The sequence below is a fragment of the Aedes albopictus genome, chromosome 3, assembly GCF_035046485.1.
Source record: "Aedes albopictus strain Foshan chromosome 3, AalbF5, whole genome shotgun sequence".
In the NCBI taxonomy this organism is placed as follows: domain Eukaryota; kingdom Metazoa; phylum Arthropoda; class Insecta; order Diptera; family Culicidae; genus Aedes; species Aedes albopictus.
In genome coordinates this window covers 283637098-283650897 of record NC_085138.1, presented here as the reverse complement: position 1 = coordinate 283650897, position 13800 = coordinate 283637098, and the positions used below count along the sequence as shown (strand labels likewise).

General features: G+C 37.9%; 2 protein-coding genes across 3 annotated transcripts in view; one reads left to right on the top strand and one right to left on the bottom strand.

Moving 5' to 3' along the window:
• Positions 1 to 12727, bottom strand: part of LOC109418840 (elongation of very long chain fatty acids protein AAEL008004-like) — a 30437-nt gene extending 17710 nt beyond the window's left edge. Inside the window, exon 1 of the mRNA XM_062861130.1 lies at positions 1182 to 12727. Coding sequence (XP_062717114.1) covers positions 1182 to 1332 — 151 coding nt within the window. The 5' untranslated portion in view covers positions 1333 to 12727. The remainder of the gene's footprint in view (positions 1 to 1181) is intronic.
• The window catches only part of LOC109405798 (lissencephaly-1 homolog), a 244991-nt gene that overhangs the window by 184406 nt on the left and 46785 nt on the right, over positions 1 to 13800 (top strand). The window lies entirely within an intron of this gene.

Below are 13800 nucleotides of genomic sequence, written 5' to 3'. Positions count from 1 at the left end.
GGTGTGGGGTCACTGTACTTCTTCGAACTGGAATTGAAACAGGTCAATAAACTGGATTACAAACTTGTTAGCTGTAATTAAATATAATTGTTGATTAAATAAATCTAATGGAATTACACATGGTTTTACCTATTGAATCACAACTTTTAGATGACGTGAAAACATAGTTCTTCTGCAACTTCACACATCAAACTGCACTTTGTTTATCCATATCAACCATGTTGCTTTAATGAAAGTTTTGCAAATACTAGAAATACTATCATGATACTATTAGTAAATATTAGCAAAAGTTTAGAGTTGCATGCCCCTTGGTCATATCTCGATATAACGTAACTTTTACCTCAATATAACGTAACTTTTTTGGTTCCAACTTTTTTCTATTTAAATAATACGCGTGATTTAAAGAATAATCTATATGATATTACACCCATCCTGGATCCACGCCTGCTACCCAGTTAAGAGTTATACGACCAATTTCTCAGTTTCGTATGCAGAAGGTCATGGGTTCAATCCCTGGCCCGTCCTTTTCATCCTACTTTGCATCTTTCTATCCACTTTCTCTCGCTCTCTCTTCTCTACATATACAACTCATGTATATTCATATGTTCATAGCCATCGCTAGAACCAGAAACGAATTGAAAAAAGTCGTTTCCCTTCCTTCCAACTTCCACTCACAGCACAGTGTATATATAACGCCTATAAGTTATGCAACCAAAGCGTGCTGTGCCGCTTGACCTTATTCACCTTATTCACCACACAATCTAACACGAACACTATAAATAACCCTATCCATGGATCGCATCACCGACCCAACGGTGACTCCTAGATCTCCCATCCTTTCCGTCTAACAAATACCCCAGTCCGTGCGGGTTGTGGGGACGCAGAGTGCTCTCGGTCTCTAGTAGCAACAACCAGTACACTCTAACATTCCTTTCCCTTCCCAGCTGACTATAAGGACTTGGCCGGCGCAGTTATTGATCAAATATGCATGAGCTGCTAAAATTGCACTTTGAGAATAAGTGGAGTGTCCCAGCCCTTATTCAGTTGGATCTCAGTGCAACTGGTATCAGTTCAAATCAATCACGGAGGAGCAACCATTGACATGTATAGTCAGAATTGATCGTTTTTGATCAATAATGTAGTTAGAAAGGAAAGAACAGGTACGGTACTAGCTCATTTACCTCCAATCAGTTCCTCTACCAGATCCCAGTACTGAAAAATTAACCGGGTCCAGTTCTGTTCCGTCTGGTACTCGTCCAAAGCCATCTTCATGATGTAGTTCGAAGCCCATGTTAAATCCGTAAAGTTATCTCGCACATCCATGGTAATCATTTTGATGACACTTCACAATTTCGAATGATAATCATTCAAAGTAGAGAAAAATTATGCTTCACTTATGTGTCTAATACATTAATCAGACCGCACCATTCACTGAACAAGTTTCCATCAATGGCAATCTATATAGGAAATTCCTTCGGCATCACTGTGTCTTCACTAACTATTGACACATGTCACCCAGATACGTGCGAATTCTAGGACACTATGTCGATGCACTGCACTGTTATACTCGATTCTTTGACGGACAAAAAATCTATCACAGCACGATCACTCCTAACATGGGACAGCGTTGGACGAAAACCGCCTGTCTAGGTATCACTCCGAGTAAACCGAACTAGGGCTCCGATCGGGACGAGCACAGCTTGAACACTGAATTCTTACTGGTCTTCACAGTAAGATTTTTCTCAAAAACCGCCATCAAAGACCTCGAAATCAATTCCCAGTCTAGAATAAACGACGAACCCCCTATTTACCATGCCGCCTCGCCACCTCAACTCTTTCCTCACAAAAGTCGCCAAATCACGCGTACCAAGACTAAGTCAATCGTCTCTCGCTCTCCGAGCAGCGCCTTGCCGATGAGAGCGAATGTTTGTTTTCCGAAAATGTATGAAAACATAATCTTTCAACCCTATGCAACTACTTAACTACAACTACCCCAACACAACGAAAAACATCTATGCCATGCGCATGCCGCTAGATCCGGTGGAAGCACCTATCAGCGACCATCCGTTCTTTTTCAGTCCGAAGGAAGTGAGCAGCGCGCGGGACGACGAGAGCAAGAACGAGATAGAAGGGAAAAAGTTCGCTCCTAAAAGCGTTTTTTCCGCTCCCCCAGTAGTTTGGCTTTTAAGCAAAGCTAGCTTGTGAGAAATGCTCCCACCTCCCCCATTCGATCCGGCCGGCTATTCTACAGCTAGCCGGCAAGCCGTATGCTTAGGTTTTGCGCGCATAGGTACCTACTAAAGTGCTAAGTAGGCGCGAGAGCAAACCGCGCGCGCAGAGATGTCCTTGAAAAGCAAGAAAAAGAGCGCACTGCTGCTGCCTCCCATGGATGTTGACTCACGGCGCGGTGCGCGGGTTCGCAGCTTGGCAGCAAACCGAGTACGTTTAAATCTCTCATCGTTGGCTGCTTCGCCGGTTGTTGATTATGGGGAGTTGTTGGGGATATTTTGATAAAGTGTTTTCAGTTGTTATATATTATTTTTGAGACCCAAGTTTTCATACATTTACAACTCCCTTTTTCAACGTTTTTGTCATATTTTACTGCTTTAATTCTGTGGTAGCCGCGTGTGATAAGCACAAGAGTGTATAACGAACTGACTATTCGGCTGCTGCGCAGCAGAGCATGTACCGACTGTCGCCGCCGCACAGTTGCATGTATGCACACGATTGCAATGTATAAAGGTGCGCGGATAAGACACTCGTCACCACATCCCCCTTTCTTTATTCTACATTTGTCAAATAGTTCAAACTTTTTCAGGCGCAATTGTATTTTAAAAGCTGTGCTCTAGTGAAGTGATCTGAACACGATTCTGATTACAAATGAACATGGGGACTGATCAACAATAGAATGATTCAAAGCAGTATTGTTACAATAGGTGTTTGCTACTGTATGATTTTCTGATCATTGCACCAGTCAGCATTTCATAATAGCTGTTAGGACAAATGTTAATCCTTCATTCACTTGTGTTGTTGCTGAAGCAAGTCTTCTACTGCATTTTGTCTGCTCTTTTTCCTCCTCCATATTTCCCAAAAAAAAACATTTTTTCTGGTTTTGAAGATTATTTGTCAATGGATTCAAATTGACTCTGCTTTACTGTGTTACCTACTGAGTTTGTAGAGATAGGAGTGAAACAGCACAAATATTTCCTCATATCTTTTGAGAAAAAGGAACACCCACTGATATAATACAGCAACTATTCTTCTCTCCATTGATGTGCACTCAAAATATTCGGTTAAACACGCCCAAATGCATTATACAAGCGAAATCTATCTTACTGGACAAGTTGTGCCAAGATGGGATCTTACATCCATAAGCAATCGTAACATTTATGGAGGAACTCCAATAATCATCGATTCATTCATTCCCCATTGGCTCACTGTTAGATACGTATAAGTGGACTGTATTCTACGATAGGTCACTGCTTCTCGGATTGATGAAAGGATGTTTTGTCTTCACTCAAATCGGCAATTTATGGTTTCTCTCGAACCGCATGATCGCGAAACATTGATTGTGTATTTTTGCCAGGAACATTCAGGATTTTTTTTAAATAGCATATAAAATACACTACACCGTCTTCAACCAGAAGTTGTACACAGACTGAACAAGCACTATCATTAGGCAACGGACAACACAAATAACACCCAGTGGACAATTTTCCTTTTGACGAAACGTTTTCTTCGACAGGAGCGGGAATCGAACCCTCACTCCGCGGCTTACGACACGCCTAGACGACTGACGGTGCTAGGTTTGCCGTAATAACAATTCTTTATGCTTGTTCCTATTTAGTATGTACAGTGGAGTCATTTATGAATCGGCAAAAATGACCACAGTTTATGGATCACTCATTTGATCAACATGGTGATTCATAAATAGTGTACAAAATTAAGATGATTTATCGGTGTGGGGTCACTGTACCTGCCTTCATTCCTCGGGACTGTTATTATTTGATCGTATATTGTCATTGCACGATAAGAAGGATTTATTCTCTCGAATTGCACACTATTCCTTAGTTTCCACAGTTATCACATTTCGAGCACATATATTTGACCAGTTATAATTTCTCACGTTCAACATGTTGGTAAACTGCTTCCAATCGTCTGAAAATTTAAGTGCATTTGAATTCTTTTCAACTCAAAGGAATAGTACAGCCTGCTATTAATTAATGGTCCAATATATTGATTATTTCTTCGGAGTCGTTATGGCGTAATCATTCTAAAACTCAGTCTATCGTATTAGTCTCGTTATATAAGATCTATATAACCCAAGTGTTCCGATGTTGACAATAATACTAGCTCATTTCCACAGAATCCATGTAGGAATCCTCGCTGACGCATCCTTTGGGATTTTTTTTCTTGTGCTACCCTTCTAAGTAAATCAAGCTCCATTTCACGCATCCTATTGCTATGAGTTCGTCCGCCCACACTGCTACAACCTAGGTGATCATTTATTTTTTTCAATTTTTTCTTAACAGTGGAATCAATTACAGCGCTTCCTGCATACTTTCAGTATTTTTCATACCCTCTGCCAGTGAATTTAATCACAATTTCTCAATACACTGCACAGATGAATACTTCTTCTTCCTTCGGCTCTACATTTTCACTGGAACTTGGCCTCTCTCCCTTCAATTAAGTTTTCTTTGCGTACTTCCTTAGTTTAGAAGGACTTTCTTTGCCTGCCATTGAAAGAATTCATATATTATGTAGCAGGCATAATGATATACTATGTCCAGGAAGTCGTATCACGACCGGAACGGAAATCGAACTGTCTTTGGATTGGTGAACCAAAACTTTATCTAATAGACAAGCTGAAAAAACCCGGACATCTACCCAAAGTTTCCATGTTTTTCAGAAAAAATAAATATTTTGAACTCGTGAGTGATTCAAACAGAACTAAAGCCTTTTTGTAAACCAATTGCTCAAAACTTTGCACAATACTAGTGGTTGATATCAGATATAATAATCACAAAATAGTTATGCTCTGTCGGATACCTTAGATATGTTGCATTTTTTTTTTTAGTTGTATATAAATGAAGTTAAAGAATACATTTTTTTTTGCTTAGAACTTCCCCATATAAAATTTATTACGATAATGAATAATGAATAATAGAAAGCGATTTCGAGGTTGCCATACAACTGTTTTATTTACTGTACAACTGTACAGATAATTGGTAGGCTACCCCTTATTTCGTTTAAAAACTATTTTTTTTAACTGCGACATCCAATGGAAACTATTTTTATACAGAAGCATTGCTATCTTTTTTTCATGTAACAGTGCATTCAGTCACAACTTTCTATATGTTCTCAGTGAATATAATCACCGTTCGTGCAGTACGCTCTTAATGAGTACAATCACGTTTCATTTTTTTACTCTAGTATTCTTCACTGTAATGTAGTGAATTTAATCACACCGTTCTATGTACTCTATGAGTCAGTTGGACTAAACTGATCAGTGAATTTAATCACAACTGCTTGCATGCACTTCCATTGGCTTAATGAATTCCTTTTCATCACACCATCAGTGAATTAAATCACATGGCATCCTGTCATTTACAAGTGAATCTAATCACAGTATTTTCCACGTACTTTCAGTGAATTCAATCACAACTCTGTAATTTTGTCACATTCTGTTCCTCACATTATCAGTGAATTTAATCACATGTGTTACCGTAGTCTCCGAGTGAACTTAATCACAGTAATCTCCAACTCTCTTTGGTGTTTGTAATCACCGTGTCTTTGTGAGCAGTGAACTTAATCACAACTCGAACAAAACCCATTCCGTGCACTGTTGATATTTCGAGGTTCATCATTATGACAAGACAATACTGCAAAATGGAAGTCGACAAACTGAAAAGCGCGTCCAAAGCTTTGGTTTTTTTTTTGTTCCCATATTTCGAGTCAGCCGATAACAATGATTGCCAGCTAAGTGTTGCGTATGTGTTTAATTGGTGCTGCACCTTAAGAAATGTTATCCTATTTTCAGTGAGATGGAAAAGGTGCATTTGTTCTGCATCAGCATCTGTTTTGGCAACTATCCTTATGGCAATCCTGGCAACATAGCTCACCGAGAATTGGGTAGTGTGGCTTACACAATTTTCTATTATTACGAAGAAGGAATAGATCCAGCAATGTAATAAGGACTATGATTGAAAGAATTGAGAATTGGAGCAACAATCGATACTGCACAACAACCAGATAATAAATTTTGGATTTTTTTTTATTTACCTGAAACGATTAGCACCTCGATAATTAACCTTATCCGTCCAATGAAACAATATATTTAACGTTGTGCGAATTATGACCTTTAGAAGAAATAGCGATTCATAAAGGATTTAGCAAATGTCTTACAAACAACACACATGTACATATTTTTCCCTACCTTTGAATTTGTCCACGCTCGGAATTGTAAAATGTATCTTAATACCGCATGATCATGACTGTCTTAAAAGGTATGGAGGAGAACGGCCACTGCCCCTGAGTTGTATGATAAACACAGCATCCAGTCATGTCAGGATACAACGACTTAATATTATGTATAAGAACATTCGCAGAGCGCTTGATAGTAACAGTTTTTTTTTTGTAAAACCACTCTTAAGCTAATCCTTTCAGAAGTTTATCGATGTCATCAGTGAGTTCAATCACAATTCTTCACATTCATATTTTTTTTTTCAGCTCAAGTGAATTTAATCACGATACCATCGAAGCTCTTCGTGACATGAATCACTTTGTCATGCTTAATTCACTACGATACTAAGACCATTCTTATTGCTAGATGCAAATCTGCATCTGCAAGTTTATCTGCATTTTTCTCGTGATACATGATACGACATAATTTTCAGCATCTCACATCTAAAACTTCAACTTTCCAAAGTATTCCAAATGCATTTTAAACAAGTCTTGGAAAGCTATGTAATACCAATCACTATTAAAATGGTTTTGCATAGATACACACCTTTTAGTACAACTTCCAACACGGCTTTACGCAGTGTATCGAAAGAACATCAACGTAAAGATTTTATTTTACTCACCTTTCCGTTATTACAAAAAGCCACATCGCTTTCCCAATACATCACTTTGCATTACCTGCATTCACTCATAACAGCCATCCCATCCGCCTTTCCTTCGCTGCTTAGCCGCAATGCCACACACTCACTATTATAGAACGCTTTTTTATTTCGGTACCGCATGCAGAAAACAATGTGTCAAGGTCACCACCTTCGCACAAAGCCTGCACAAAACGGTCGCGGCGTCGTATCACCACTTTTCCGCTGTTCACTGTGAAGCAAATCAAAATCTTCTGTTGCTTCAAATATTGACTTTTCTCTTTTGTTCTATTAGCATTTGTTTTCACTAAAATCAACAGAAAAAAACTGCAACGCTGCGACAACACCCGCACAACATTATTTCTTTCTTCATTATTTTTTTTTTCAACCGCTTTCATTGAATATGACACAGAATATAACGAAAATTATAAAATCACTGATGCATTGATCGACACTCAAGCGAGATTGAATAAACAAAATAAATAAGATCTGCTTTATCCGCAAATCATTCAACTTTTTTTTTCATCCTCGTCGCCACTTGTGGTAGCCGCGTGTGATAAGCACAAGAGTGTATAACGAACTGACTATTCGGCTGCTGCGCAGCAGAGCATGTACCGACTGTCGCCGCCGCACAGTTGCATGTATGCACACGATTGCAATGTATAAAGGTGCGCGGATAAGACACTCGTCACCACAAATTCCACAAATTAATTTCGCATTGCTTGTTTGTCTATATCAATAAGAAAGTAATACCTTTTAAATCTAAGAAGTACAAAGCAAGCCACAGATATTTTTCTACATTATTCTGAGACATGCTTTAAGAACCTTTCAGGTCTCGCTAAAAGTATACCTTTTTATTTAGTAGCGTGGGTCATAGAGGTCGTTTTTTTTTTAGATCAAGGTTTTTTTGACTCCATTTCGGGTCCTGAACAACTGTACAAAATTTGAGCGCGATCAGTCATGCTTACACTTTGCGCATCGCGATTGAAATTTGTATGGGATTTTATATGGGAAAACTCACTTTTTTGCATTTTCCTTATAACACACTTAATTCAGATTGCCGGGATATCAGCATTTTTCCATTCTTTTGCCGAGATTTGCACAGCCGAGTAATCAGCAAACAACAATTTTGCTGAGATCTCAGCAATTTTGACAGTTTATTGCTAAGCTTCGGCAATCGTTTTGCTGAGAGTCAGCTAACAAATGTCACTTTTTGCTGGGATATCAGCTGATAGTTTTACTGAGCAGACGGCTGTGCGCGTTTTTGCCGAGCCCGCAAATCTGTTTTGAGTGTGAAAGGAATAAAATTATTCTGAAATTTTTCAACCGATTTCGTAAAAGTTTAGACCGCAAAGCGATCCGCGACTTGTAACAAAAGTTATAACCTACTGATCGCCTGAGTGTGCTTATCTTTTAACATGTAAAGGAATAACATCAATAAGGTACACCGGGGCAAGTTGAAACGGGTGGGGCAAGATGAAACAGCGGGTTAACTTGATGTTTTCTAATGATGATATTCAGTTTTATCGCCATAACACATAGTTTTTGATTCAAACAATCTTTTAGCGAAGGATAAATTTTCAAATTGTATTGAAATCTATTTCAAAACTTCGTGTTTCAACTTGCCCCGGTGTACCTTAATAAAATCTAAATATTTGGCCTGACTTTCGAAGAGTGTATCTTTTTCCACATAGATCGGATCGCTTTGCAATCTTCGACACATCCTGAGCTATACTTCAACATTAGCGATGATATGGTATAGAACAATTTTGAGCAACTTTCAAGAAAAATACGAAAAAGTATGATTTCCCATGTAAAATCCCATACAAACTTCAATCACGATGCGCAAAATGTAGGCTAAACCAATCATGCCCAAATTTTGCACAGTTATTTGGGACCTCAAAGTGCATCCGAAAATCTTTGATCTGATTGAATCTGATCAATTTTAAATTTTCCCATACAACGTTGACCCACCCTAAAGTACTTAGTTATGTCCAAGGAGCTTCACATCTGTGTGCTTAACCATTTCACTGCGATATTATTAAGAAAAAGACATAAATATTATTGAATGTTCCAAAGGGGCTTAAAATAAGCATTTTAGATTCTGTCAAGTCAAACTTTTCATCCCACTAAGGTGAATATATGACGAAGCCACACCTTGATTTTTTAGGAGCACAAATCTGAAGAACCGAATGTCGGTTTGCGCTGTAAAGTTGATCGATTGGTCACCACCTTAATCTTACACGTCAAGAAGCTTTTGCTTAGACGTATGCACCGAAGCAGATTTCACAGGCGGCGGCGTTTATTATAATTTTAGGCAGCGGCGGCAGCGGCGTAATCGGTGTGAGCTTGTTTTTTTTTGTTTTAGTGAATTGCTACTTCCGTCATCGCAATGCTATAGATTTTAGAGAAAATCGATGAAAAACTCACAACGTCGCATGTTTCTTCTAAGGATATTCTTTTCTAAAACTCATTTTAGGCCAGTACTGTCATGACAAAATAAGAGCTAAATACTCAAGGATTTAAAATTCCAGCGCCCCATATACCAATTTACCGGCACGTCCTTAAGCAGGGTCTCTATCACCTGGAAAAACCTGGAAACCCGGGAATCCTCAGGGAATTTTATTAAAAAGGGAAAACCCTGGCAAGGATGGGAACACTCACTTGCAGAGAGTAACACTCACTTGCTGTTTTCTCAGTTCAAAAGCGTGCAATCAATAAACGATGTATGAACGACTTTTAGCAAATGGTTTTGTCTAAAAGTTTGCCGAATAAAGTGGGGGTCGCACACGCATATCGAAGTCGTGAGGGAGCTGAGAAGGCAACTCTCCACGAGGTGAATGTAAATTACACTCACCTCGTGGAGAGTCGTCTTCACAGCTCTGTCACGACTTTGGTATGCATGTGCGACTCCTACTCTCTTCGGCAAACTTTTAGACAAAATCACAAGGTGAAAGTCGTCCATACATTGTTTTTTGATTGCACGTTTCTGAGCTGAGAAAATAGTAAGTGAGTGTAAATCTATAAAAGTGAGTGTTCCCATCCCTGAACCCTGGAATACTCAGGGAATATCGTGAATACTCAGGAAAATTTTGCACCGATGAAAAAACAATAAAACATTGGGTCGTAAGAATAAAAAGAAGCAAATTTTATTATTCGTAGATCTAATCAAAAATAGAGTCCATAGAGTTTATTACATCATGGATCTGAATAGAAAAGTTTTCGATTTTATAGTGTTGGTGTATCGATCTAGACAGTCGGCTACAACGAAAGTCTGTCATTTCTGGAATTTCTTTGGAGGTTCCTCTTGAAATTTAATTCCTGCCAGGATTTTTGCACGATTCCATCCGTATTTATTCACCCCATTTGTCTTGGTATTCCTTTTTGAATTCCTCCCAGAGATTCTTCCAGATTCCTACCGGCATTTTTCCAAAATTCGAACTTTTCTTTCCGGAATTCTTCCTTGAGAATCTTCAATATTCTGAAATTCTGATTGATTTCTTCTGGAATTTTTACATACAGTAGACGTTCGATAATTGCAACATGTTTACGTTTCACTTACCGAATGAAATTTGATAACTGCAACAACTGACAGACGTAAAAGAACTGTCAGTGCAAAACATCGCATCGCTGTTGACATCTCATTTGGACGGATGGCGGTGCGATAACTGCAAAATTATTGCAATTAGCGGACTTGCAGCTAAAAAGCATTGCAGTTAAAGCGTTTGCACCGAGCGAACGTCTACTGTACTGAATTCTAGACTATTTATCATACAGATCACACAGATTTTTTTCTAGAGATTTTCTTAGTGTTGCTCTCAGAGCTCCCGTGGGTTTCTACCTGGATTCATACTGAGATCTCCACAAGAGTTACTCTCAGGATACCGCTGATGTTGTCGCGGAATTTCTGTTAGCATTTCTCTCGGGATTCTTCTAGAAGATGTTTTTCCTGGGATTTCTACTATGTAAGGCTCCTCCAACGGTTTCTGCAGGAATTCCTTCTGGGATTTTTTTTCTAGGTCTCTTCTGTGATTTCTTCAAGAAATTTAGCTTTCTTCTAGAGTTTCTCATTGGATTTCTACAGAAGTTTCAGCTGGTATATTTCCCAAAGGTTCTCACGGGATTTCGGGAGAGAAAGATTCCTTACGGTGTTGATCTGTGATGTCTCTAAGAGTTTTCCAGAATTTATCCTAGACATTCTCCTAAGATGTTTTAGAGAATCTTCTGGGAATTCTGCAGCAGCTACTGCTGGTATTTCTCAGAAAGTTCGTGCCGTGTTTTTTCGAATATTTACCAATGATTTTCCTTGTAGTTGATTATCTAATTTCTTGCAGTGATCCACCTGAGATTATTTTTTTTTTACAGATTTTCTCGTGATTATTCCCAGAGCCCTTCCTGGAATCACTACCAGAAATTATCCCCGAATTATGGATGCTCCTTTTTGGATTTTTTTTTAAATTGCTCCAGAAGTTCTTGCTGAATTTTTTCAAAGAGTTTGTTTGTTCGGAATATCTCCTGAGACAACTTACGTGATTTCTTGTAAGAAATTCCCGAAGAAATATCTAAAGGAATCCCGGTCAAATTTTTGCGAAAATCTCCGCAAAGACTTATTGGAGTAATCTCTAGAGCAACTACGAAAGGAATCCTGAGAGAAACTGGGACACCTCGGAAAAAAGTTTGGGGATTATTCCCAGGATTAATTCTGGAAACCTCTAAATGTAATCCGGGGGGAACTACGTACGAAATCCTGCGACATTCACGAGAAAAATCTGAAAACTGTCTCAGGAAGAAATCCCTGGAAATTCCAAAATGAACTCCTGGAAAACTATCCCAAAACCACTGAGAGAAATTCCCGGAAGAATTTTTTAAAAAAATTGAGATCTCCGGGAGGAATTCAGCGAGAAACAAATTCCGGGTACATACTCTAGCAGAGACCCTGTGAAAAACGTCGAAAACCTGAAATCATGAAAAACCTCGGAAGGATCTATTTATGGAAGCAAATAAGTAAAAACCTCTGGATATTCTAGGTAAACTGGAGAAAGCCAGAAAACAAAAACCTTTGATAATTTCAAGGAAAAACTCTGCGAGAAACTACAAATGAATTTAACGGAGGAATGCTAGAACGATTTGAAGGAAGAGAAGAATTTCGAAATCTCAATACTACTACACCACCAGCACAAATATCCAAGTTCAAATTCAAAACTGTGGATGGAATTTAACGGTCATTGGAATTACTGATTGAACTCCTGAATATTTTTTCCTGATTTTTTAGAATGTTTGGATGTCATTGTAGGTGGAAATGTAAAAGCAATTTCTTGCAATTAACCCAAAAAAAACTTTGGGAAAGGTTTAGAAATATTCCTCAACCGATTTTTGCAATATATTCAAAAGAGATTTGTTAAACAGTTCTTGAAAGAATTCAGTGATTTGGTGAAATCTCTTAGATGGTAAATCTTGCGCATTTCTTCTTAAGGCGAAACTGGAAGCATTTCCTCACTTTTTGGTTTTTGATCTTTTATTAAATAACGAAGCAATATTTTCAAAATCGGTTTTCGTGCACATGTAGAGTATGGATCAAGATATCTTCTGATTTTTTTATGTAGTGGAAAATGTTTTTCGTTTTTGCAGAAACCATTTTTGAACATAATTTCACAAAAAAATGGTTTCTGCAAAAATGGAAAACATTTTTCACCTAAAAAAAATTCAGAAGATACCTTGATCTTTACTCTACATGTGCACGAAAACCGATTTTGAAAATATTGCTTCGTTATTTAATAAAAAATCGAAAACCGAAAAAATGAGAAAATGCTTCCAGTTTCGCCTTAAATATTGTTAACTTATGTTTTGCTGATATTTCTGTATATGTAGTTTTTGAGAAGTATAGAAATTTTATAAAATTTGGACTAATTTTTGACTTATCAACATTTAAAATTTTTTCCAAGGTTTGTTCCGAATCATCCTCCAGGAATCTCTTCAGAAATTTAACAGGGGAATTGTTTAAGCATTCATCCAGTACCTTTGTCTGCCATTTCTGAACCAATTCCCAAACAATATTTTTCAAGAATTCCTCAAGAAACTTCTTTGAGATTTAATTCAGTAATTCCTCAAGGACTATCTCTAAAAATCCTTTCAGGGATTTTCTCAGAAACTTCTCCATGATTTTTTGTCTGAATTTCTCCATATAGTACTCATAAAATTCTTCAAGAAATTCCTACATAGCCAAATCAGAAGTTGCTCCAGGGATTCATCCAGGAGCTCCTGCAACGATTGTTTTTGAAATTGTTTCATTGAAATTTAATCTCATCAGGAAATTTTTGAGCATTCCTATGAAATTCCTTCAGCTAACCTTTAAAGAATTACTTTAATATTTTTTTGTGTAATTTCGTAAAATACTTCTGTAAAATTCTGTGGAGGAATGTCTCGAAGAATTACTGGAGGAATTTCTGAAGGAATCCCAAGAGACATTTTTGAAAGTACTGCAAAAGGAATTCCAATAAGAAACCTTCTAGACATTACTTTGGTAACTCCTGACGAAATTTTTCAAGAGATTCCTAGAGGACCGTTGGAAGAATTTCCGAAGGAAACGCTGTAAAATAAGAAAAAAACCCGTAGAATTTTGATATCCATGAAAAATCCTTAAACTACTGAAGGAGTCTTTAGTGATATTTCTGAAGGAATTCCTGAGTAAGTTTTGAATGGA